This window comes from Panthera uncia, chromosome A2, assembly GCF_023721935.1.
Source record: "Panthera uncia isolate 11264 chromosome A2, Puncia_PCG_1.0, whole genome shotgun sequence".
Lineage (NCBI taxonomy): Eukaryota > Metazoa > Chordata > Mammalia > Carnivora > Felidae > Panthera > Panthera uncia.
Genome location: NC_064816.1, coordinates 4021549 through 4047996, shown reverse-complemented (window position 1 = coordinate 4047996; position 26448 = coordinate 4021549). Strand labels below are relative to the sequence as shown.

Sequence of the window (26448 nt, the reverse complement as noted above, 5' to 3'; positions counted from 1 at the left end):
GGAGTGATGACCCAGGACCGCACGATAGATTGACAGCCCCCCTCCTTCAGCTCTCAGACGTATGGCTTCCCACTGGATGCCTCCACTTGGACATCTCAAATGGCAGGTGGCATCTCAGACCAGCCGCTGGGCACCTAAAAGCATTGGCTCAATAAATGTTTGATGGAGGCATGAACTGGATAGCTGGGGAAAGCAGGAGGGGGGCAGGGACTAAGTGCCCTGCCATGCTGGACCCGTCCAGCACTTTCTGTTGGGAGTCTGAATCGTGAGCTGAACGTAAGCCTGAAAGCAAGAGAAGTCTGGGGATTCTCCTAGAGGTGCCCCTCCCATTCTGCTAAACTGTTCCGGCTGCCAAGACCCACTGGAGTTACACAGTTTCTTCTCTTCTCCTTTTGATCTTATGAGCATCTCAAAGCTTCCCAGCAAATTCTGCCTTTGCTTACATTTGCCAGAAGTGTCTTTGGGGTTTGCAACCGGTCTCCAAAACGACACACCTTCGGTACCCACGAATCTCGCACTCAGGTTCAGAAGGGATTCTCAGACCTCCCGGAAGTCCTTCCGGGATGGAGAGCCCCGCGGTCAGAGGTGGCGCATGCGCCGTGCTGAGAGCGTAATCCACAGAGCAGCCAACTCGGTGCAACCAGAAGGGCTCCGTCTTTATTGGAGCCGCCGGCGCCTTCCTGACCTGGTTCGGGGAGATGCCCGACCCCAGCTGATGCATACACAGCCTTTGAGTCCCCTCAGGTTTAGCTACTTAGGAGCTGAATGGCTTCCCAATCCTCTGCCGCCCCCCAGTGGTCACTGTGTGACACGGCCTCTTTCTTTTCCCCTGGGGACACACAGAGCTCGGATTTTTGCCTAGAATGGAGGCAGTTTTATTTACTAAATTGCGACAATGCATGCTAGGAAAGACCACAACAACAGACTGAATGAGCGAGCTTCCTTCTTGCCCTCCTCTGCCTCCCCCCCTTCTCTTTCTCAAATATTCTCTGCTTATTTACATAGACGCAGTATCTCCCCTACGAGATAGTAATTACAACGGGAAAAGTAGTAACCTGGCAGACGCCATCTAAACCAAGTGATCTCAATTATCATCACTAATGGTACAATTGACATCATGTGCCTCCCGATAGGGCGCTCTGAGATGGACATATCGCTCCTGCCAAAAAAATTAGCAACCTGAGTTTAATCATGAGGAAAACATGAATCAAACCCAAAATTAAGGGGCATTCTTCCAAATAACTGGGAGTACTCATTACCAGTGACATAGTCAAGAAAAAATAAGACCGAAGAACTGATCCAGACTGAAGGAGGCGAAGGAGAAATGACATCTCAATGGGATCCCGGACTGGATCCTGGGACGGGGAAAACAATTATCAGCGATGAACAATCGAAATTTGGATAAGGTGTGTATGTTAATGAACAGTATTGAATCAATGTCAATTTCCGAGTTTTGATCGTTGTACTGTGGCTGTGTAAGACGTTAATATCTGGCGAAACTTGGTGAAGACTATACAAAATTCTTTGTGCTATTTTTGCCACTTTTTTAAGTCTGAATTTATCTTAATACTTGTTTAAAACTACAAGTAAAAAAAAAATTCTTCCCAATTCCATACTATATTTAGCTGTTGCCGAATATAGGAGCAAGGGAAGCTGATGCACCCAGCTGGAGTCGACTCCCATCAGCACCCCCCCCCCATCAGCATCAGCCCCCATCAGCATCAGCCACACTGGATGTCCTGCCGTCAGGAACCCCACCTGTGGACTGAGGGAGGCCAGGCAAGGGTGCAGGGTGGAGGAGGCAATCCAGGACGACTTCCCTTGCCCTCACCTGACTCTGAGCAAATTGAGGGTGGGAACTGCCCCTGATTAACCATTAGGTCCTTGGTCTCAGCGTGGGGCTGGGGCAGAGCAAATATTTCACACGCCGGCTTCCTGCCCATGACGTGCATGGAAGATGAAAGGAAGATGGAAGATGAAAACCTAATCACAGCTGTGAAAACCCTTTCAACGGAACCCGAAGTACAGAGGCCATTTACAACTTGGCTGCAGAGAAGGCAAGTGCACAGTTCTCAGGGCACAGCCAGGGCTCAGGGGGTCCTCAGACCTGTCTCCTGGTAAACCAAGGAGGAAGCAGGCAGCCGAGAAGCCACACTTGAGGGCAAACCATTTGGATCCTTCCATTTCCCACTCCTGACCCTTGTATTAAAAACCCCCAAACTCGTTGCTGTGACCTACAGGGTCGTGACATCTAAGTGGGATCCCGGACTGGATCTGCCCTGGCCACACTGAACTCCTCACTGCCCCTCCAGCTCCCCAAGCTGGCTCCTGCTTCAGGACCATTGCACCCACTGTCCTCTCCAGAATGCTTCTCCTACAGATCTTTTTATTAAGTGTCACCTCTTCAGAGGGGACACTTTCCTGACCAGCCTATCTTAAGTATTCCCTTTTTCTGCCACTCTGTCACAATATGCTGGCTTATCTTCTTTGTAGCACTAGTCGCCATCTCCTGTTACTTTGTTCACCTATTCTAAGTCTCCCACAAAAGAATGCAAAGCTCCATGAAGCCAGGGTCTGTCTTTTCCATCCTGGGCCCCAACATGCAGAGCAGTGCCCGATGCTTAGTAGTGTGGTGGGTATATACTGCTGTATAACACCTGTCTCCCAGACTTAATGGCTTGTAATAGCAGCCATCATTTAATGGACCTCTCGTGGTTTCTGTAAGGAACAGGAAGGAGGAACTGGGAATTCTTCAGGGCTTTGCCATGTGGCTTGCGTGTTCTGGCTTCCTCACAGCATGGCGGCCTCAGGGCCGGTGCACTGTTTGCATAAAGACTGAAGGCTTGAAGAGCAACTGTTCCAGCAAAGCAGGTGAAAGTTGCATCCTCTGTCTCTGCTGTGACCTAGCTTCATAGAGTACGCGGTGTCATTTTGACTGTACCCAATTCATCCACCGTTAACAAGTCCACCCCCATTCAAGGGAAAGGAACAGATACCTCACCTTTCAAGGGTCAAAGAGTTTGGGACCGTATTTCCCAACTAACACCAGGTAAGTTATAAACAAATATTTACTTAGTAAATAAATATCAACCAAGTTGATCTGTTAGAGGGGACCACATAAAGAAAGCGAAAAACAGACCTCAGGGGCAAATGTTGGAGGCCACTGGCACTTTGAAGACAACTGTGAAACCAGTGGAAATTTCATTGGCTCACCAGGCTGATAGGTTTAGCATCTCTCAATGTCCCTTGAAAAACCACCACTGCATTGTATTTAGCAAGTGATGATGCGTTGCTGGGAGTTGCCCGAAGTGTGGGACAAATGTGGTGTATGAAATGACTTTAGGAGACATGGAGACATGGTTTTAAATGACACCGAATCAATGATTTATAGTTATCCCATTACCAGTTATTTTTCAGTACTTCTCATCATGTCAAGGGGAGTTTCTGTTAGTGATAATATGCCTTTAATAACCCTCTGAGAAATCTCTCTCTACATCAAAGAAAAAGTAGGCTTGGGGCTCAGCAACCTTGGCAAACAATGGTGTCTACCCAGAATTTAAAACCCTTGTTTTGTCTTCATGTTTACTTTTACAGTTATTTCCTATTCGTGGCTTGGTGGTTTTCTATTTTGGGTGGTGATATACTCTATTTAAGGTAAATTTAAACCAATAAAAAGGCAAGCAAGGTATTAAGTTCATAAAGGGTCACAGAGTCCAGATGTATGGCAAAGGCCAAGAAGACCTTTGAGCAAGGGCTCTAAAATATATAAAATGAAATATAATGAAATCCACAAACTAGAAATGAGAAAACCTAAGCCTACACGATCCTGGCGACCAGACAGACCTGATGACCACCAGGGTCCTTTCCAGCATTGGTATTCTAGCCATTAGAATACCTAGAGCCTAGAGCATCTAGAAATGCCTAGAGCATTTCTAACCCAGGGTCTGTGGCCTGTGCTTATAGCCTGGCAGCAAAATCTAGGATAGCAGAATCGAGGCATCTATTAAATAAAGTTGGGGAAATTCTTAACGGTATTAACCCTATGTCACCCCCAACAATGAATAAAAGTTCCTAAATGGGGCACCTGGGTGGCTCAGTCAGTTGAGTGTCTGACTTTTCGCCTCAGGTCATAATCTCACAGTTCGTGGGTTTGAGCCTTGAGCCCCAAGTTGCACTCTGTGCCATCAGTGTGGACCCTGCTTGGGATTCCCTCTCTCCCTCTCTCTCTGCCCCTACCCCGCTGGCACGTGTGCACACACTCTCAAAATAAATAAATAAAGATAAGTAAATAAAAGTTCCTACACAGTGCCTCTCAAGGTCTAACATGCATCGGAAGCCCCTGGGTATCTTGTGAAAATGTGGATTGTGATTCAGGTCTGGTTTGGGGCCTGGGATTCCGTCTAAGAAGCTTCCGGGTGATGTTGATGTTGCCGATTTGGGGACCACACTGAAAACAATTAACGAGCTCTGGAAACAAATAGAGGGTGTTTCTGAGCATCTCTTCCTGGCTCTGCCGCTACTCAAGGTCGCGTTAGTTTGAAATCAGCCACGGTTGGAGTATTTGCACCAAGAAAATCCGCACTACAAACCAGGGTTTGTTTCATTTTATGTTTTATTAGTTGTCTTCTAGCCTTAAGAAAGTGATAGGAAAATATAAGTACAATTTACAATAAACTATAAACACACAGGGGCGCCTGGGTGGCTCAGTGGGTTGAGCGTCCGATTCTGGATCTCGGCTCAGGTCTCCATCTCACGGTCCTTGAGTTCGAGCCCTGTGTTGGGCTCCGCGCTGGGTGTGAAAAAAAACCTCTACACACGCAGGCACACATATAAATACGTATGCAACACACCCCATACTGACATACGCATTCTGCCCCAGAGAAGCTGTTGTTAAACATTTGCCACCCCCCAGGGTCGGTCGTACAGATACGTACAGGGCAGCCACGCGGACAAGCGGTTGGCAAACTTCTCCTGGAAAGACCCAAAAGCTCAATATTTTACGTTTTGTTGGCCCGTCTGTGTTAAAGGGAGTCAGCACTGCCGCTGCAGCTTGAAAGCAGCCGCAGACGTTGTGCAGAGGAACAAGTGGGGCTATTTTCAAATCAAATGTTACTTGTGAGCACTGAAACTGAAGCTCCATACAACTTTCCCGCGTCAGGAAATGGTATTCTTCTGATTCCCCCCGCCCCCCACCCCAGCAACTGCAACCGTTAAAACCATTCTTAACTCACCCACCGGATGCGGCCACAACTAACGGAAGCGGAGTGGCGCTGGGACTCAAACCAGGTTACGCACGCACGGAGACACGAAGGGATCGGCAGGTGCAAAGACCCTGAGGCTGGAAGGGGCGTGGCAGGCCCCGAGGCCTCAGAGACCCACGTGGCCACACGTCGATGAGCGAGGCGCGCGGGGCGCTTCGTAAGCCTTAAGAGGAGACTTGGGATTTATTCCGAATTCGGCAGAAGGCCCTTTGGGAGCGTTGAGGGAAGACGGGCCCTTGATCGAATCCGCGTCTTGGAAAGAGTCGCCTGCGTGCTGCTGCTGCGCGCGAACAGAGCCCGGAGCTCCCCGGGGGCGGAGGGCGGAGGCGGCGCGGCGACCCCGGGAGAGACGAGGCCGCGGTGGCCTCGCCTGGGGAAGCAGAGCCGGGGATGTGTTCGGAGAGGCGCCGCGGGGGTGAGTCGAGAAGCGGCCCCCGCGCCCGCGGGGCTGTTCAGCGCGGCTCGCAGGCGGAGAAACGCGACGTCCCGCCCGGCGCGCTCCCGGACCGCGATGTCTGGCCGTCCGGCCCCCCGCCCGGAGCCCGCGTGCTTCGCGCCGCGCCCCCCAGTCCACACCCCTCCCTCCCCTCCCCCAACTGCCCCCTCCTCTGACCACACCCCCCCCCCACCGCCCCATGTGGCCCGAGGAAAACGTTGGTCCAAAGTACTGGACACTCAGAAGGCGAAATCGCTGCCGCAGGGGACGGGGCGCCCCGCAGTCCCCCCGCCCCCGCCAAACACACACGCAGAGATTCACCTCTAGGGACTCCTCGGTCGCGGTTCCCTAGGCGGCTCACGCTCCCACCGCGAGAAACCCCCGGAAAACCAGCAGGAAGTCGGGGCGTCGAAACCGGGTTCCCTGCGCACCCGTCTCACAGAACGTTCGTCGCCGCGTCGCTGGCGACGCGCGCGAGGCTCGCGCCGCACGCGCCCCGCCCTGCCCACGCCCCCTTGGTGGGGGGGAAAAGGAGGCGGGGGGGGGGGGGGGGGCAGTTAGTGCGCAGGCGCGTGCTCGGAGCGTGGCTGGGCTCGGACCGCCAGCCGGAGCACGACTCCGCGCCGGGCTCAGCGCGCAGGCGCGAGCTGCCGGCCTCGCTCAGAGTCAGCTTGAGAAGTGCGCACGCGCGCAAGTTTCTGGCAGAAAGCAGGCGAGCCCGGGCCGGCGCGGGGCCTTGTGGGAGGGCTTAAGGAAGTAAAATGGCGGACCTGGCGAACGAAGGTAGGGGAGGCGCCGTCGGGGGCCAGCTGGCGGCCAGGGAACGGGCGGCGGGAGGCCCAGGGGCCACAAGCCCGAGGGGTGAGCACCCCGGAGTGTGGGGGACCTGTGTGCTCCGGGATAGCGGCCCAGCGGGCCCCACAGCCGCCCCCCATTGCGTCCCCTCAGGCTGGGCTCACCGGCCCGGCCCATCACTCCCGGCAGACTCGGCCCTGCCACCGTCCGGCCAGAGGCCGCGGGAGGCCGCGGGAGGCACGGCCCTGAGGCCCTTGTGCCTCCCGAGCCAGGTCGGGGCCTGGAGGGGGCGGGAGGCGCGGCCCTAGCGCCTTGGCCTCAGATGTAAATAGACCTCCGGGCCTGGTGGCCGTCCAGCGCGCCACGCTCCCTCCCGCACCCCCTCGTTCTCGGGGACCGGGCTTGCCCCTTTCCCTGGCCTGGCGCCGAGCAGGCCCACCCCCGAATCCTGTGGGGTTCTCGTCCTACGCGGGCCTGCCCCACGCCGAGGATGGAGGGCACCCGGTCTGTTCCCCCACCCCCCACCCTGGACTCGGTCCCCCAATTCCCGCCAGTTCCCCCACATCCTTAGTGGCGACCTGAGAGTCACGCCTCGTCTCCCTGCATTTGGGCCTGGCCGCAGGACATGGACCGCTGAAAGCCCTGGCTGCTTTTTGGCCCTTTTTTGCTGCACTGCCAGAGAGAGAGAGGGAGAGAGAGAGTGAATTCCCTCCTCTCTGGAGCGCTGACATCCCACCCGAGCGTTTTTAACAAGGTTACTGTTCCAAATCCCCCGGAGAAGGCACTCCATAAGCTGAGGTCGGCCTAAATCAATAGTGGTGTTGATATTCGCGGTGGCTTCAGGACTTCCGAGACCTGTTTTTAGCTCCCTCCGTTCCTCTAGGTGCACAGCTGTAGTTCAGGCGACCTATCTAGCTGCCTGATCCTGATTCCCCCGCACCGTGCTCCCTGCTGCTGGAGGGTGTCCTGAGGTTTCCATAGTGAACCGTAAGAAGGCAGGAAAGAAGTCACTGCCCGCCCTGGCGGAGCGTTGGGGATGATTCCAACGCCCCGTTCAAAGTCTTGAACCCTGTTGTAATACTCGTCACAAAAGATCCACGAAGTAGGGACCGTTAGGCGGTTAAGCTACTTGTCCAGGGCAGGTCACGCTGCTCGTGAGGAGCGGAGATGTGAATCAGGTGGTCTGGCTTCAGCGCCCATGCCCCCCGATACAGACACCCACACCCCCTGCCGTTTTGTGCTGTGTCTCTTTTGTGAGACAGAGGAGCCACGGAGGGTTGATGCATTCCGGTTCCCGAGATCTGGTTAAAGGCAGAAGAGGGTGTGGATAAATGGGAGTCAATACGACGTAGTTTATGCATTTACATATATGGCCTGTTCGGTTTCTTGGGCTTGTTCCTCTGAAAAATAATACCGTTAGCTATTTAGCTGGCAAGATGGGCTTCTTGAGGAATAACAGAGAATTGCAATTTAAGACAAGCAAGCGATGGCAGAACCATAGGCCAGTCTCCCAACAAAGGACAGGAACATTATTTCAGGAAGTAGGGGACAGTTGGGAGAAGTTGTTTCGAATCGCAAGTCTGTTGGAAAAAGAGCAGGATGATGACAGTTTCTCATTGGCTGAGTTGCAGGGGCAGCGGATTTCTTACAGAAGATCCAAGGCATGTAGTTGATCATTGTTTCCTGTGGAAGTTTCTTCTGTTGGAGGCTGGAGTTGACAAGTCGCCCTTTCATGTCTGTTCTCCTCTGGCCTCCTTTTCTAGCCCACAGGTCCACTTTAGTGAGGTTTTTCCTGTTGTTAATTTTCACAAACTCAAGACTCACATATCCAACGTCGTAGTCGACATCTGCATTCAAATGTCCAAAGGGCGCATTGAACAAAATCCCTGTCTTCCCCCCCCCCCCCCCCCGACACCTGCCCATCCCACGGTCTTCCTCCCATGTGCAGTAAGTGGCAAGTCCATTCTTGGAATTGCTTAGGCCAAAAACCTTGAAGTCACCCATGACTCCTCTCTTTGTCTCACATGCCACAGCAAATCCTGTCACTTGGTACCTTGATGTGTTTCCAGAAGGTGCCCGCTTCTCCCCACCAACGCTGGTTTCCACCCTTACCCATCTGACAACTCAACCCAGCAGCCAGAGTGGTCCCCTGATACCTCCCTGTCCTCCTGTCCCCCCACACTCTCCCTGACTTGTTCTGCGTGGACCACTCTGGCTTCCTCACTGTCCCTTGAAGGGACCATATGCTCCCTCCGTGATGCCATTGCTTCCCCTGCCTGAAGCAGTCTTCCCCCAGATATCCCTGTGGCTCACTCCTTCGTGCTTTTATTCAGACGTTCCTTTATCATGGGGAACTTCTCCGCCTACCTATTTGCAATTGGATCCACATTCCCTATTCCCTTTATCCTGTTTCATTCCACTCCATAGACTCCCCATCATCTGAAATGCTGAACTTACTTGTGTGTCTGCCTACTCCTCCTCTAGAATATAGGCTCCACGAGGACAAGGATTTCTTTCTGTCACGATCACTGATGGATTCCCTACATCTAGAACAGTGCCTGGCGCAACATAGGTATCCAAGAAATGTTTGTTGAATGAATCCATCAGTGAGGACCCTTATTGTGAGGTACACCGTTGAGCATAAAGGGGAAAGCATGGGTTCCTGTTTTCCAGGGATGCCATTTCCAGCATATGTGCTGACATATGAGCTACTGATTGCATAATTGGACAGTAAGTATAAAATAGAGGAATGGAATGTTTTGCACCTAAAGTTTTTGCCTAATAAATGCCACACACACTTGGTACTTTGCGTCTGACACCAGTTCTGGCATAGTTGTCCCCAGGATATCAAATCTTAGTGGCTTTTTGGCTTGTACAGCCTGCTAGAATGCTTAATTTATGATCTGCTGTGTAAAGCAGGGCTTTCTCGCCTATGCATTTCGAAGCTTTAGGGACTGCCTAAAGGATGTGTGCTTTTCCTCTTGCTGGTTTAATCTCCAGTCAGATGCTCTCTTAGCTTCCGTCTTTTCAAACTGGTATTCGAAGCTGGTCCTTCTTCACACCCTACCCTTCTGTCTCTCTTCCCTGGGCCACTGCCACCTCTGTGTGAGTCCGAGGCCGTGACTGTGCACCTGAACTGGGCGACAGAATCACGGGGGGAGCTTTCTTAAAACAACAAAGGCTCAATCCCCATGCCCCACCCACTCCGATTCTGTGACATGTGGGGTGGGCCCTGAGCTTTTGTACGGTGAGAAAGCAACATGGGTGATTCAGATGGGCAGCCAGGGCTGAGAACCACTGGCTCGAGCAGGACAGGTTAGGTGTGCTGTGCTAGTGCACAAAGAAACGTTTCCAATTGTGTATCTAATACGGCATCTTGTTGGCCTTCGTTGCCATGGTGATCTCTTCAGGGATGGTGACAGCAACTCCCACAGCCCTTTCTTAGTACTCCAGTAGTCTGTGACTTTTAAAGTCCAGTTGGAATGCTTTTCTAGGAGAGAGGGGGAGAATGTGTGTGTGTGTGTGTGTGTGTGTGTGTGTGTGTGTGTGTGTGTTTGTGTTTATCCTTGTATCCGGGGATGTTCTGTTCTTGGCATTTTGCTGTTGATATATCCTGAGCTCATTAATCGTCCTGTCCCTGGAGTTATTTTGCATCATAGATGGATGTCAAGATTTGAAGGCAGAATTTTGTCTCTGGTAAAGGTAAAGAATGGGCAGGGGTAAGTAAAGTGTATTTGAGCTATAGGATATCTCGCATTCCACATCCCGGTGTTAAAAGATACCAGATACGTAAGAATCCTCGCTGGCCTGCGGACACGGGTGGTGGAAACCTGGGAGACGGTATGAAGCAGTGTTGTTAACTTTGGTCCTGTTGACATTTTGAGCCCAATGGTTCTGATGTGAGGGCTATACTATGCACTGTAGGACGTTTAGCAGCACAGCACTGTCCTCGATTCTCCCCACTAGATGCCGGTAGCACACATCCTCCCCTGCACGCCTGTCCAGGGCTCATGACGACCAAAAGTGTTCTCAGACACGGCAGAACGTCCCAGGGCAGGGGGTGAGAAGAATCACCCTCAGTTGAAACCCACCGGTATAAAGTAATGGCAGGGCACAGGCTTCGCCTTACGGAGAATTGGGTTTCTGTTTTGACTCTGCCGTGCACTCACTGAGTGACTTTGAACAAGTATCTTAACCCCGTTGAGCCTCCGTTTTCTCACCAGTGCAGTGAGAATCATGATACTCGTGTCTATTTCATGGTTGCTCTGAGCACTGGATGAATTAATGCATATAAATTATTTAATGCCTATCTCCACACACAGTAATAAAGTCAGTAGAAGGTACCTATTTTTGGTTTGGCTTAAATTCTCAGCAGAAAGAGAGCAAGAAGTGAGTGTAAATACTGCGAGTGAATCCAGCCCACTGAGTGAGATGGCCCCCGGGGTGAGCTGTGAGGGGAGGCCAGCTGGAGCTGGGCTGTCAGCCCTCCTGGGTTCGGCCTTGCCTTCCGTCCAATCGTGCGGCCCAGGTTTCTCAGCCTCAGTAGACACTTGTGAGCAGGTGATTCTTTGTTGTGGTGCTGCGCCTTGTAGGATGTTGGTCAGCTGCTCTGATCTCCTCTCTCCCTCTCCTCCCTCCGCCAGACATGACAACCAGGAGTGTCTGCAGACATTGCCCGGTGTTCCCTGGAGAGGCAGAGTTGCCCTCAGTTGAGGAGCTCAGATCTAGCCTGACCAAATGTCACTCTAGAGATTTTCAAGGGCGGTTTGGCTTTTCTCAGTTTTCACCTTACTTGTTGACATAAAGCCTGACCCTTGAGAGAATGAGATGCCAGTGAATTTTTATGGTGGATCCAGAACTCCACAAATGGTTAGAATTCTCAATTCGCTCAATTCTCGCCGTCCCCTTCCCCTGCCCTAAACTTAACTTTTAGGATAAGTGAAGTGGTATGCGCCCTCAGAGGCTGTGGAATCTTTATAGACTTTGAAGACAATTTAAGTTTGGGCTCCGTTGTATAGACAGAAAAGGTCGTAGTTCTGCAGAACTTTTGAACTCTGCGTGAACTGTGCATGGGATTGCCCAAGCAGTCCCCTTACCCTCGCAGGGTCGTTGGGCATCGGAGATAGTCAGGGCCTGGTGTGTGTTTATACTGTGGAGGAATTGGGGCGAGTGGAGGCAGTAGGAATGAAGTGAGTCTAGAGCAGACAAGTTCAGAACGGCATTTGGAAGAGTGACGTGTGGCAGTGGCAAAGGGGGCATTTCAGGCGCCAGTTGAATTCCCGCCTTGTTAGTGAGTTCGCGCACAGGGAACAGGCCAGGGTGGAGTGGGAGATGAGGACCACTTGGGGAGCGATGGGATGCATTTGGGGGATCTGAGACGGGCCTTTGTCTGGTTGGGAGAACCCTGAGAAGGCAGGCAGCAGAGGTGGCCGTGGTAGCTCTCCATGGTACTTGGAAGCCGTCCGGAGGCAGGTGGGTTTGCATCATTATCTGTTCAGGATCTAGTGGTGCTGGTGAAGGTGGCCGCAAGCAGCAGGAGTTCTTTTGTGTGGAGGGGATTTGTTTTTGCCACCTATGCACCTTACCCTTCCAGGGACCCGTGGAGCCGTGTTCGGTATGACTTTGCACTACTTGGTAGGGCAGCAAATAGCATAGGGCCTTAGAAAAGCCCGCCGCATGTCCACACTTTGCTTTATCCTTGGCAGTTTCGGCATTCGGGGTGCTATTGCCTAGTACATGCCCTGAATCTTAACCCTGAGGGCACTTCACACTTGTTTAAGGAACCTGTTGAGGACAATAAAAACTGACGCCTGGGCCGCCCCATCAGCGATGGTTGCAGGAGGTCCTGGGTGTCTGTAGTTTTACAAAGCTCCACGGATGTTTTCTGATACGAAGCCAGACTCAAAAACCACAGGCAGAAGTGGCAAACTTGCTTCAGGGGCAAGCAGACATGTTTAATTTGGCCCATTTAAAGGTGTTTGTTTGTTTGTTTGTTTGTTTGTTTGTTTGTTTTTAATTAGGGACCAGCACTTAAGAATTCAGAGATTTCAGGGGGGGAAATGATCCAGGTTTCTGGTTTCTCTTGTAAAGCAGGAACCAGCCTCTTCCAGTGGTCCTGCACAGTAATGAGTGGCCAGGACTGAGGAGCAGCTGCCGCCCTTAAGATAGATTGTGTGCCCTCGGGGACACCGCAGTCCCCACCGAGTAGCCTGGGACCTGGCCCACCTCCTCCTTTTCCGGTGCCTGCCTGACCTCGGTTGGCGTTTGGGTTTCAGCCCTATTGTACCACGTCCCAGACGCATCGGTCTCTGCACGTTAGCATGGACCTCAGCATAAAGCCTTTGGCGGGTCTGTAATGAATTCAGGATTCACTGTCCTCAGAATGCTGGGACTCGGAGAACAGCATATGGCAGCAATTCTCCAAGATGGTCCAGAGGCCTCTTGGAGTCCCTAAGACCTTTTCAAGGGGACTGCAAGTTCAGAACGATTTTCATCACAATACAGGGACATTGTTTGCCCTTTCCATTCCCATTCTCTTATGAACGGACAGTGGCGGTTTATCCAAAGGTTACAATAGCGTTACAGCAACAGATGGACTGTAGAAGCAGGTAGGAGGCTGGCTGTCTTCTCTTAAGCCAGACGTTAAAGAGATTTGTCAAAATGGAAAATAATGCCGCTTTTCTCACTAATTTTCTTTTATTTTAAAACTTATTTTTCATAAAAATATATTGTTTAGCTAAACCTTTGCTGACTTACTACCTTAAATAAGTTAACGTTTCGGTATTTTCTTGGTTTTAATTTCTAACGTGGTAAGTGTCAACAGCTGTAGCCAACATTTACAAAAGCTCTTGGAGATCTTCAATAATTTACAAGCCCGGAAAGCGGTCTCGAGACCAAGAAGCTTGAGCACTGCTAGCATGTGATCGTGGAGCCATGTAGTGAGATCGGCATGGGTTTCTCCCTCGTCTCTCCAGCCTGGGGCAATTTTAACCCAGGACTGCCTGGCAGGCCCTGGTTGACTCCTCGTGGCACAATTGGTTTGTGTCTTACCTCTGCCACTAACTTGCCCAGAATCTTGGGCAGCATATTTGACCTCTGTTCCTGCATCTGTAGAATGGGGATGATGCTCATCAAGCCTGAGGGTCATTGTTGAGGGAGAACGTGTGTCGGGTGATTGACCCACTGGCATGTGGAGATGTGCTGTCAGTTACTACCGGATGTTACTCTTCTGGTGGATGTCCAAGTAGAGCGAAAGCTGCCTTTGGATTATAGCCGTGTTTCTCCACTTCAGCATAATTGACATTGGGACTGGTGGGGACTGTCCTATGCATCGCAAGATGTTTAGCAGTATCTGTGGCCTTTATATGGTGCCAGTGGCACCCCCTGCCCCCGGTCACGACAAGGAAGAACGTCTCCATACGCTGCCAGATGTCCCCTTGGGCAGAATCGCCTGAGTTTTAAGAACCCCTGGGTTAGGGGAGTCCATTGAGTCCCAAGAAACTACATTACCCAATCATCTGACCTACTGAGGTCCTAGGATGCTGCACACGTTTAAATACAGAGCGTGGGGAGGGAGAGGAGAGGTGACTCACAAAAGCTAGGGACCACCCCAGTTCATCCCGTCTGACCCACTGGGAACTTACTTTGGTGTATAATGTGAGTTAGGATCTAATGCAGTATTTTCAAAATAATTAATGCAAAGTTTTTCAACCTCAACACAGTTAGCATTTGGGGTTGGGTTATTCTTTATGGTTTGGGGATCCTCCTGTGCGCTGTAGGATACTGATCAGCGTCCCTGGTCTCCACCCACTAGGTGCCATTAGCAGCTCCCCCGCACTGTGATAACCAGAAGTATCTCCAGCCATCGCCTGCTGTCCCCAAGGGGCCCATCACCCGTGGGTGAGAAGCACTGGGTTATGAAATGAAATAAAACTATGCAGGAATAGATTGTTTACCAACTGGAATTTAGGGCTCACCCTCCCAACCTTTCTCCATTGTGGCCTTTTGGCAGATGAGTGGGATCATGTACTTCATATCCCTGTTAAGGAGGAACCATGACCTTTATTCAGCACTGTCTCAAGTTCAATGTAAGGACCTTCAGAGATGCTCTGGGTTCGGGCCATTCCATTTCACAGGGGCTGGGGCCAAAGGCCATGTAAGCAGGGAGAGTCAACTGGGACAGTGTGCCTCCTTCCATTCTTTGGCCTGGGAGCCCATGGTCAGTCATTTGTGGTGGGTCAGGAGCACTGACTTCATGGGCACGAGTTCTCCTCTGGAAGACTGGCCCATGTAGGGCACTATGCTTGGCTGTTCCTCTCAAAGAGAACTTGGTATTTGCAGAGATGGGAGTGGTTATTCCATGCACGTGTTTAGAAGGCAGGCCTTGCTCTGTGTAGTAAGTTTAAAATGCCTTTGCTATAGTTGAACTCCCCCAGGTTTGCCACACAGAATTTCAGGAATTTGCTGACCCAGAAAATGGCTGTGTCATAGCAGAGTGGGAATGGGGCACATGGTTTTTGCGAATTTGGCTTTCTCAGGTTGTGAGGACACAGACCACCCTTTACTCAGAGGGGAAAGGATGTCTCGTAGTGTTGATGGCGGTAGCCCATGGGGATCTAAGAGTCCAGGGCCTGGATCAGTCATTATCAGCACCATTGGAGGGCCCCCCTGCTTGTGGGGTCTCATTGCCACAGGAGACAGGCTTGTTTTAGCTAACAGCGTCTGCCGCTGAGTGAGCAAGACGTACTTTCACGGCCCCTTTACCATCCTCTGTCTTCCCACAGCTGAGGCACCAGCCAGCTCAGTCTCCACAGTCTGCCAGAGTACCCACTCTGCCCCGTCTCCAAGGCCACAGGACTAGCCCGGGTTGCTATTTGCCCCACCAGTTGTCACCTAGATGATTCCTGAAGGCTCCTCACTGGTCCCCTCTTTTGTGCTTGCCTCCATGAGACCTGTCCTCCTCACCATCCCCAGGGAGATGTTCCCCAGCATTTTATTACCAAACCTTTCTCACACACAAAATAGGAAGAATTGTGTGAGGACCACTGCCAGCGAGACCCTTTAAAAATACAAACCAGGTCGGGGCGCCTGGGTGGATCAGTAAGTTAAGCATCTGACTCTTGATTTTCGCCCAGGTCATGGTCTCAGGATTCATGAGATCGAGCCCCGTGTCGGGCTCTGCGCTGACAGCCTGGAGCCTGCTCCCTCTCTCTGCTCCTCCCTCCTTCTGTCTCAGAATAAATAAATGAACTTAAAAAAATAAATACAGGGGCTCCTGGGTGGCTCAGTCGTTAAGTGTCAGACTTCGGCTCAGGTCATGATCTTGCAGTTAGTGAGTTCGAGCCCCATGTCAGGCTCTGTGCTGACACCTCGGAGCCTGGAGCCTGCTTCAGATTCTGTGTCTCCCTCTCTCTCTGTTCCTCCCCCACTCACTCTCTGTCTCTCTCTAAATAAATAAACAAACATTTAAATAAATAAATACAAATATAAACCAGATCAAACTCCCCTCCTTGGTCTCCTCCTCTGGCCTCCCTTTAAACTGGATAAATCCAGACTCCTCACCATGGACCCCAACCCCACCTACTATGTTTTTTCTAACTCTCCAGCCACATTAGCCTCTAAATTCTTTCTGTCCTTAGGACTCTCGTACCTGGGATGCCTTCTGCACATTCACCTGCCTTACTCCTTTAATGTCTGAGGTTCAAATGGCACCCTAGGGAGGCCATACCCAACCATTCCCCCTACAGTACCCTTCTCCCGGTGCTCTTTCCCACCACCCTGTCTTATCTTCCTTATAGCACCTCTTGTCTACCGTTCATCCTGTCTCCAGTGCCAGACATGGTGTCTGGCACATGGTAGAGGCTCAGTAAATCGTGTGGCTGCAAGCAGGGTTTAACTGGTTAGCCTTCCTTCAGGTCAGGGCTTGAGGGATTCTGAACAACTGAGCATTTGAGTTGTCCCGGAATCTGGGCAGCTTTAGACGGGGCCACATTTTGAGGCATTCATCATTGTTGGGGACCTGGGGGTTGGATCCAGTCCTTGAATCCATGACCCATGCTTTAAGGTGGCATCAATGTGCTTGCAGTTTTCTGGGTATAATTATAATAATGATAGTAATGCCGAGGTGGAATCCCCGCTGTGTGCCAGCCACTCCGGAAACACTTTGTGTGCATAATTCCATTTAACCCTCCCTGGGACTGCCTGGGGGACAGCACCATCCCTGTCAGACGGCCAGGGAACAGGGAAGGTAAGTTGCGGTGCCCAGGATCCCAGCCACAAGTGGTTGAGGCCAGTTTGAATGCACACAAAAATCAGAGCCCGCATTTCATCAGTTTTGGTCTGCTGCCTCAGCAGAAGTTCTGTAGTCCTTAGGTTTCCTTCCTGTGGGGGTGGTTTCCGTGGTCTTTCCTGGAACTTTCCCCCAGCCTTCGGCCACTTTTATTTCACCTCAGCTCTGCCTGTGTCGCGCCACCTAGCGGCAGAGTTAGAAACGTGTGGCAAAACTGGCTCCCTGAATTGCGTTCTTTTGGTGAAGCTGCTGACTTTGTATGATTTATTTAATAAGTGTATGGGGTTTCTCTTGGATTCAAGGCGCAGGGGTGCCCAAAGCACAGGTTCTGTCACAGCCACTTACAGTCTGGGCGACTGGGGCAGAGAGGGAGGGACAGAAGGGCTCGACTGCAGGGCTGATTTGTGTAGAAGGCGGCAGAGTGAGGCTTGGCCCCTGGGCTTGGCCTCGGGACCCGAGGCATCCAGCTTGGAAGTCAGGCTCGGGGTTCTGGTCCCAGCTCTGCCACTTACCAGCTTTGTGACTTTGAGCAAAGCACTGTCTGTCTGAGGCGTCTCAGTCTTATCTCATGATTTGCAGGTCAGAGATGATAAACAGTGTGGACATCACAGGAATGTGATGACATGAAATGAAATGAGACTGGGTGTGTGAAGCACCTGCTGCTGGGTCTAGTGAAGGCCGTTCAGCAAACGTGGGTTGCGTGTTGCTCACACTGTTGTTTGAAGTATGGGGACACACCAGTGTCCCCAGCATAGATTACAGCCTTGGAAAGTGGCTTGGATTTCAGTAGGTAAAGATAATGGCAGGACGAAGAGAGCATTCCAGAAAGAAGTGCGTAAAATAAAAGATAGCATCATCTCCAAAACTATGCCCTGTATGATCTCCCTGAAGCCAGCTGGGAGTTGCTTGGGGAAGAACATATTCTAGTACTGAAAAAGGAATTAAGGGGCCCCCCCACCCTCTCCTAGTTGGACTGGGTGGCCACTGAGCATTTGGGACACCAAGATCAAGAGAGGCATCACCTAGCAACAGCATGTTTGAGATTATCTATTCTTCACCAGAGAATTAGTTTGCGAATAGAGTTGACACATCAGTGACAAATTCACCTTTATGTTGCTGCGCTGAACTGTTTATAATAATTCCTGAGCAAAGAAATAACTTGAAGGGTTGAGATAGAAAGTGTTGTAGGATTAAAGCAGTTGTCACGTCTTAACAGACTGTTATTTGTGTTGCCAAGATGCTTTCCATATTTTTTGCACAGATAAGAAGATTAAGACACATCAGCCCAGGATTAAAGCTCATTTTACACAAGTACCTTGCTGACATTTTGGTCAAGAATTCCAAGTGGCTTTCCAGATGGGGGCCGTTTCCTGGCAGGTGTTTGAGTCATCGTTTAGGAGGGGAATAAACAGAACAGGCAAAGATATTCCAGATTCCCTTCTCTGTGTTTTCCTGGGCCTACATATTTTCTTCTGTTTAGTTTAACAGGCAGTCCTGAGAGACAAAGGTTGGAGGCAGCCACTGGGGGTGTCGAAGCTTGTTGGGAGGGCGGGCCTGCCGGTAGTGTCTGTGTACTTTACTTCCTGCACAGCGTGGAGAGAATGGGTTTTCAGCTTCGATTCTGAGTATGTTCTGCAGGGCATTGTGTGGTTGACACTGGGAAGAGGAAGCCAGTGTACCTTGTCTCACTGTAGGGCGTCCACACCTGGGACTGTGCCTTCATTGTGTCCTTGGCCATCCTAGGGATCTGCTGTTTAATAACAGCACCCTTGTCTGAGGCAGGTGGTCACCCCAGGACTCATCACACACCGTCTGGTTTCCTTTGTGCTTTTCTGGAATGTTAACTGACAGCTGCTTTCTTCCTGATGTGATTGCTTCTCAGAAGAAAAGAGTGTCCACATCTTAAGCTCTAAGGCCCAGCCAAGCGGAAAATATGGAAGGATGCAAACCGAAGTAGTAACTTCCCCCTTTGGCCCTGGTACCTGGCTGGCAGCGTAGCTCAGATGCAGTTGGAGACCTGGCGGCACCTTGGGTCACTCAAGCCTCTGAGTCTCCATTCTCTCTTCTGTAAAATAAAGCCCTTTGTGTGGCCTCCCTCCAGAAGTGGTTGCAAAGATTCAGGGAGGTGAGGCATATCAAGCATGGAGTGCCTGCCCAGCCCATAAATATGCCCCCTCTGACTGCTCACCCACGTATGAAACCATCCCAGGGTTTTGGGAAACCCCAACTAGGAATGTCCTTGCTGTGAATCACATGACACAGGCTGGCAGAAGTCTAAAGATGGGATCCCAATCCCAGGACCTCCGTTACCCACAGGTGGAGAAGCATTCTCTTCTGTCACGGAGCCACCTCTGGGGTCCAGGCCAGCTCCGTGCTCTCCTTCCCACGCTTGCAGCCGGTGGCAGGGACTCCACCTCCTTTCCTCACATCTGGGCAGTTGCCGTCACCTGCTTTGCCCCCCCAAGGGTTCTTCTTCCTTCTTACACTGGCTTCCATGCAAAACATTCTTGCTGCACCCCTTTCCTTCTTGCATTCTTGCTGCCGCTGAGATAGGTACATATGTCATTTTCTCTTTAGGGTTTTGCCACCAGTCAGCTTCTGGACAGAAAAGACAAAGTAAAACCCTGAGTCCTGGTCCCTGGCCTACTTACAGGGGTGGTACCAGGAAGCCCAGTGTTTTAATTCTCTCAAGTATGGGACTTGTTTAAAACTCTCTCCTTTTGAGCCTCTTTACCACTGTTTGAGGAGGTATTCTATGGGCCCTCTCCCTGACACAGATATCATACACCAAATTATGGACGTGACTTTTGGGTAAGGCTTTTAGGACTTCCTTCACCTACACCCAAGGCATCTGAGGACTTTCTCTATGAGCCGGGGCCCCAGCTCAGTTCTGCCCCAGGAGAAGGGCCTGCCTTCTTGGAGGTACCCCCCCCCCAAACCTTTTACCCAGAGAGTTGTGCTCCCTGTAGGGAGAGTGGTCTGTGGTCCCTCGGGGCAAGAGGGAGCCTGCATGTCAGGGACCCCCACCTTCTTTCTTTGGAGCCATCTTTAACTTGTGTCTTCAAGAAAGGAACTGCCTGAATGATTGGTGCTTACCTTCCAGGAGCTTTTACACTAGACCTCGCAGACGTAGATGTGCACACCTGGGATCCGGTGAAGGCAGGGGGCGCACTGTGCTCCTGTGGCCCTGGGCTGGGGTGGTCTGTTTTCTGTCTGTCCTTGAGGGTCGGGAGTCAGCTGGTGTGTTGCAAGCATTAGTAAATTAGCAGGCACAGAGCAGACACCACCTTGACCTTTGAGTTCTCCCGGTGCTCCTCGCTTTCTGCTGCCCTCCTCATCCCCGTTCCTGGTCACCTGGCTAGATGCTGCTGTCCTTCTGCTTGGATGGCACATCCCTCTAGAAACCTTCCCGGATCCACTCCTTTTCCACACCCTCACCAGGTCGGATGCCCCTGCTCCGCACTCGAGTCACTTTTGTGCTGCTTCTGTGTTGCAGCATTCAACTGAAGTCTGGCGTCAGCTCTTGGCAGGCAGGGGACACATCTCTCCTTGTCACCACCACACCCTGGAGGCCAGCATGAGGCCTGGCGCCCAGTGGGCACTCGGGTGTGTGGAGTTGCCGAATGAATATTATGATTGAAGCTATGAAGGTAGCGAGATGTGCGGCAGGCGGAGTGGTTCCCAGGCTCTGCTGGGTGGCGTAGAGTGTCCTGTCAGTCAGGGCTGTGTCAGCAATGCCCCTGGGAGCAGCACCGGCCTGAAGACGGGTTAGGGGGTGTGTGTGGAGAAGTCCCAGACATCTGGCAGAGGTTTGAAACAAGAACTCTGCAGCCTTTCTGTGACTGGGCTTGCCTGTCCGTGTTGTCACCATGACTGCAAAGACCAGATCCAGGACGGCCCCCGTCCTCAGGGATTACAGCTGGGCAGTCCCATTTTGCATCTGTGCCTCACAGTTGGGTGGAGGGTGGCACGGGGCGCAGGACCAGAGGGAGAGCAGGTCCTGTGGGCCCGATGGCCCGGGGGTTCACTCCTTTCTGCTTCTGGCCAGTGCCCCCGACCCTGCTGTTTGCTGGGGATTGGGAGGTTGGGAGATGTTTCCCGCCCCGGGGCCTGATCAGCATCTGGGATCACGGTTGGGCTCAGGCTAGGTGCCGCCTGGACTGCGTGAGCCGAGCAGGAGCGTGTGGAGGAGGGTTTGGACGTGGCAGCAGCCACCGTGGACTTGGCACGCAGTGTCATTGAGAGCTTCACGGAGGCCAGAGCGCCTCCCACATTCCCAGCCGGTGGAGCCCACTGTAGTGGGAGCCACTCGGGGGCTCCGAATCGCACCCCACTTCACACACCAGTGTTGGCCACGGCCATCCACAGGATACAGTTCTCACGCCTCACATCGGGGAGGGGATGGGGAAAGGGGTTCCCTGGTCATACACCTTTGGGGAACATTTGGTTAAGCAGGTTTCTTTACTGTTGATTTTCTTAACCCTTGCTGTGCTGATGTGTTGAGCCAATGCCCCAGGAGAGCTCCTTCTTTCCAAACTCCTTCCATCAGAGAGCATTTTACAGGAACAAAACAGAACACCTGGTTGACAGAATCTGGATCGAATTGTTGGCATTTGATTAACATTTTCATATTTTCGGTCTTCATGGTGGCCCGGGTATGTCTAGAAATCTCTGGTGGTGTTTTTCCCTTTGCTTGTGACAGACCGGCTGGGCTGGGACTTCAAGCAAAAGTCACAGAAGCCTCATTGCTCTGTCCCCTGTTCATTCCCCAAACTTGGGTTTCAGCCGGCTGAGTGAAGTCTGCTTGTCCAGTGACATAACCAGAGGCAGTTTGATGGGAGCCAGTTAAGAAAAGTCTGTGGATGCTGTGGTGAGTGTGGGGCGCTCCTCCTTGGAATGGGGTGCATCCGAGTTGTCCTTTTGTAACGTCAGCACTAATTTGCAGACTTAATGGACGTCGGCCCTCCTGGAGCCCAGTGGAAATGAAATCTGTGTGACTCTGGTGCTTTGTGTTTTTGGTGGAGAACTGACGGAAGTTTGTGGCCACATTTTGGTTAGTGTAGTGGTTGGGTTTGTCACAATCACCAAACCATCCATCAGTGGGGGTCCCAGAGGGCCTTGACCTCACCTGTCACCATCCTAGTGACATTTCATGTTGAGCCTCGTGTTGAGCGTCTACTCGAACCTCGTGGTGAGCGTCTACTACGTGTGTGGCTCTGAAGGCACAGCGGTGAACACAACAGAGCCCCCCCCCCCCCGTTCTTCTAGAGCTGCCAACGGGGGGGGGGGTAGATGTTGGGGGGGTGCAGCAAACAAATTACCCCCCACAAGCTCCAGGCCACGAATACGAACACACCCATCCCATCCCTTTTCATCAGGTGTTTTACCCTGAGGTTTTCTGCTCCTGACTTCCTGTTCCCCATTGTGCCTGTAGAGCCTTGCACAGCTTAAGGGCTCAATAAATACTGGCGTGATTACATAGCAGCTGGTGTTACACGTGTGAAAAAGTGCAGAGGGGATTCAGTTCAAACATTTATCGGCTGCTGCTTCGTAGTGTGCACCGGCTGATGAGCCGGGGATGCTGTATCCGTGGTCTCTCCGCCTCCCTGACAGGCAGCCTCAGTGTGACCTGTGGTGGGTGTAGGCCGAAAGCATGCCCAGGCGCACGCACAGGGGGCGGGAATGTAGATCAAACTCGGAGCTTCCAAAGGGATACGGTGCCTGTGCCCGAACGAGTGTAGGCCACGGAAGAGAAGAGAATGTGCTCCAAGCAGACGTCCAGAGCGTGACAGACCACAGGCCGGGCAGTGCCCGGGTAGTGGTCAGGTGGGGGCCGCCTGGGCAGGGGGGGGGGGACTCCGCCCCGTCTGGGAGGGCGGTGCTGCTTTAAGTGTGTGTGTCACACCAGGGCTTCTGGCTGCCGTGCGGACACTGGCCTTCAGGGAGTGAGAGCAGAGGTGGGGAAACAGCAACAAGGCTCTTAACTACCATAGTGATGGCCGAGGGGGTGGAGGACCCGGGCCAGGATCTGGTGAGGGAGTATCGGCCGGGGTTCCGGTTCTTCAGGAAGCCGCTTTCACAGCTTGGCCCCCGTGGCCCCTCTGTTGCCTCCCTCCGACCCCAGCTGAGCAGCGTGCCCGGTTGTGGTGCAGAGTTGTTCTTCTCACACGGGACCTCTCCCTGCTCGTGCCTTGACCTGCCCTGTGGCTTTGTCCTGTCCCAGGGACTCAGAGGCAGCCCAACTCTCCCTCGTTTGCCCAAATCACCGCAGCCCCTTCTGGGTGCCGACATAATTCCCAGCACCAGAAAGCTCTTCGTCTGCCATCCAGTTGGTTCTCTGTCTGTTCTAGTCCTTCCTCAGTGGCCTTCCATCCATTTTCCCCAGCACCCCCTTACCTTTACTTCTCCCTCCATCCAGTATTTGTTGATGCCAAGTATTGATCTCAGACCACGAGTCAGCAAGGGGAGCGAGGCAGTCTCCGATCTCATGGAGTTGATGTCTTAGTAGGGGAGATAGAGCATAACCCATAAATACTTAGTGTATCTGGTGGTCATGTGTCCCGAGAGAGAGAGAAAGAAAGAGAATCCGTGCTTCACCGAGAGGCCGTGCAAGGTTTCTTGTACAGAGTAGTGTGTGTGTTTAGTTAAGTCTGCGGTGGCTACGCCTTTCCTCTCAGGCTGGAGGCTGTTAGAGAAAGGGACAGAAACTAAGCTCAGACCGGCTTAAGCAAAAATCAGCATTTGTTGGCTTAACCGAAAAGTCCAGTGGAGGCGAGGTTAGCTCTGGGCTGGGCTGGACCCACGGCTTCCACCAGTTTCTCCAGGATTCAGTTTCCTCCTCCATCTCCAGCTCTGCTTCCCACTGGATTGACTCCGGTCCAAGGTCCCTTTTGGTGACGTGACACTGCTCACAACCCCAGGGTTACCTTCCACCAGCTCTGCAGTCCCAGCGGAGACAGAGCACCCCTTCACCAGCTCCAACAAAAGTCCTAGACCCAAGTCTCATTCACTGTCAGTGGCCTGGGCTTAATTACATGTTGTGTCCCCTGGGGGAACGTCCTCAGACCTAGAACCCAGGGACGAGGGAGGGGTGGTTCCCCAAAGAAACGGGGAGGGGTTGGAGGGATGCAGGGCCGACCCACACTCACAACCCCCTCCAGTGTGCCTTAGCTCCTTGCAGCGGCTGGGAGTCTAAGGCATAAGTGAGGTCCAGGCCTGGATCTGCAGCCCTGGATGCTGGGCTTGTGGGGTAAAGGGCAGGGCCCGAAGATCTCTGGGGATCCCCATAGTACAAATAGTGTGGATAAGCTGCTGCTGTCCCAGGGCCCCTCCACCCCTCCGTTGCTGGCATTTATCGTCTGGCATGGGCACATTCGATCATTCATTCACGCGGGTTTGTCAAGCAGCACCAACCCCTGTGCCAGGGACATGGCTGCTTAGGGAATCGTGGAAGCTTCGTAGGCGACCCTTCTGTCCCCCAGCCGCCTCCCTTGTACTTTGGTCTCATCCACGTCATCCACCCCAGTGTTCGTCGTGGGTTGTGCGTGGTGAGGACTGTCACGGTGGATCAGACTCAGGGACTCAGGTGCTGCGTGGAGCACAGTGGAGGGAATGGCCGCCGTCAGTGGGCTGTTGCCCCCAAGTCAAGACCAGTGTCTGTTCTACTTCTCCAAAGAGTGAAAATTTGGGGGGATGGGAGTGGGCCAGTGTGCTTTCGATCGTCTCAGTCTTGTCCCTTTTCCTCCTCCCACCTCCTCCCCTCCCCATCTTTAGCGTGGGTGATCGCCATTCCCTCCTGACTAGTAGTGTCTCTGTATAGCCTCCTCCCCACACTGTTCTTTGAACCTGAACCCAACTCCTTTTACAGCACTTTCCCGAATCTTTAGCACAGAGGTCATCTGCCCCTGGGGCTCCCCGTCACTTTACAAGCCCCTCTGGCCTCTTCTCTTTGGACTTCAGCATAGCCACTTCTTCTCAGGAAAGTTCTCCTGACTCTCTAGACCAGCCGCTATGACCAGCTCCCCACGCGACTGCGCTCTCGAACCAGAGGTTGTGTCCCCTCCCACCTCGCGGTCCTACTGGGTAAAGCTGATGTAAGGGAAGGTTTTCTGTTATCCTGGCTTCCCAGGACCGAGGGCTCCACAACAGCAGGGCTGTGCGGTGCTCCCCATATTCATGATCCCCCTCGCTTCCCATCCATTGTCTGCTCTCGAGGCTTTGAATGCTGACGAGGGCCCTGGGTGCACCCAGAGCCACCATACCCAACCCCCAGGCAATGAGGCAGGCAGCATCCGGGCCTGCCCCCACGGGTGAACGTAGTCCTCACCCACAGTCCCCGCTGCCATCCACGCAGGCACGAGTGGCAAAGGGCTGTAGATTCAGCTGCCCCTGGGTAAGAGAGAAATGGTGTTGCCTGAGAACAATAGGTCTCATCCCGTGTCTGAACATTTCAAAGGGTGTCTTCCTTCCACAACAGCTATGCAAGATGGACTCAGAATTTTCGCAACTCCTTAAATCCTTTTTTTTATTTTGATGGGCAGTCACTTAGAGATCCAGGTGGAATGTCAGGTGACTCAGCCAGGGTAAGCTCTCCAAAGAGCATGAGCTGTGTGGATAGAGGTTGCAGTCTGGTTATCCCCCGGCCCCTGCTGGCCTATAAATTTAAAAAAAAAAAAAAAAAAAAAAAAAAAAAAGATAAACCTAAACTAGTCTTCAGCATTTGAAATTCAGGAGATGCCACGTAAAGGTCTGACATCTCTGTGCCACATTCCTGCAAGGCCACGGTTGATGGCGCAGAACGGCATTGCCTCGGATACCCTGCAGCGTGCCGCCCTCCCCACCACTCTCTGTCCATCACTGGCGTGGCTGTTCTAAGAGAGTCTTGCAACCTTTTTCTTGATGTATAACATGCACCAGAAAAGTGCACACACCCTAACATTAAGTGTCAGATGTTCACAAACAACACGCCCCCGTGGCTACTTTAAGAAACCATTTTCTAAGTGATTTTGACGTTCTTTGGAGTTACTAGTTTTATATCGGGTTTGGTTTTTGCTTTTAACTTATTACAAACAAATGCAGCTTTGTTTACTGTATGAATATAGTGTTGGGGGGAAAACAACCAATTTTTCTTTTTGCAGAAAAACCTGCCATTGCTCCGCCCGTCTTTGTGTTTCAGAAGGATAAAGGACAAAAGGTAAGGGGCCGGTATGTTCTCTCGTCACATGATTACTCTGATCTGTTTTCTCCCAGAGGTCTCTCCCAGGTCACAAGGCCAAGGGTACTTCTCTTTTAAGCCTTCACTCTGAGCTTGAAAGGAAAAGGTCCTGTGGCTTTAAGTTATCCTGGTGAGAGGTTAAGACGGGCGTGTGTGAAAAGGGTTCAGAAGCCTTGCTATGAACAGTGGTAGGAAGCTGCTTTCTAATTGCTAATGGTTCATTTTAGAAATGCTTCTGTACATTAGGAAGAGTAGGAGAGAAAAGGTAGAAGGAAGGGGGAGGGGGAGGGAAGGAGGAAGGAAGGAGAGCGAGTAATGGTGGTTCAAGGGGAAGACAGGACCTTTAAAGATTTTAGGGAGATATTTTGGCCCCCAACCAACTTGGCAGAAATGCATTTAGAATAATTATCTCGTACTTGGCTTGCATTATGTATTTACCATCCATCTTTGTTCT

At 52.1% G+C, this 26448-nt stretch overlaps 1 protein-coding gene and 1 long non-coding RNA gene across 13 annotated transcripts in view; one reads left to right on the top strand and one right to left on the bottom strand.

Annotated features, from left to right (window-relative positions):
* Window positions 1-4806: 4806 nt before the first annotated feature.
* LOC125928908 (uncharacterized) lies at window positions 4807-5461 on the bottom strand. The gene is made up of 2 exons (XR_007459769.1): window positions 5232-5461; window positions 4807-4971 (listed from the first exon to the last, which is right to left on the bottom strand). It is a non-coding gene; the product is annotated as an uncharacterized LOC125928908 (long non-coding RNA).
* Window positions 5462-5595: 134 nt separating this feature from the next.
* Window positions 5596-26448, top strand: part of RANBP3 (RAN binding protein 3) — a 55394-nt gene continuing 34541 nt past the window's right edge. For 3 of the 12 annotated variants that reach the window (XM_049639718.1, XM_049639707.1, XM_049639706.1), the window contains exon 1: window positions 22630-25973. In XM_049639718.1, the coding sequence (XP_049495675.1) occupies window positions 25872-25973 (102 nt within the window). In that variant the 5' untranslated portion in view covers window positions 22630-25871. Of the gene's footprint in view, window positions 5677-6362; window positions 6481-22627; window positions 25974-26448 lie in introns of those variants that run through there. The other 9 variants (XM_049639712.1, XM_049639711.1, XM_049639715.1 and 6 more) reach the window with 7 other exon arrangements.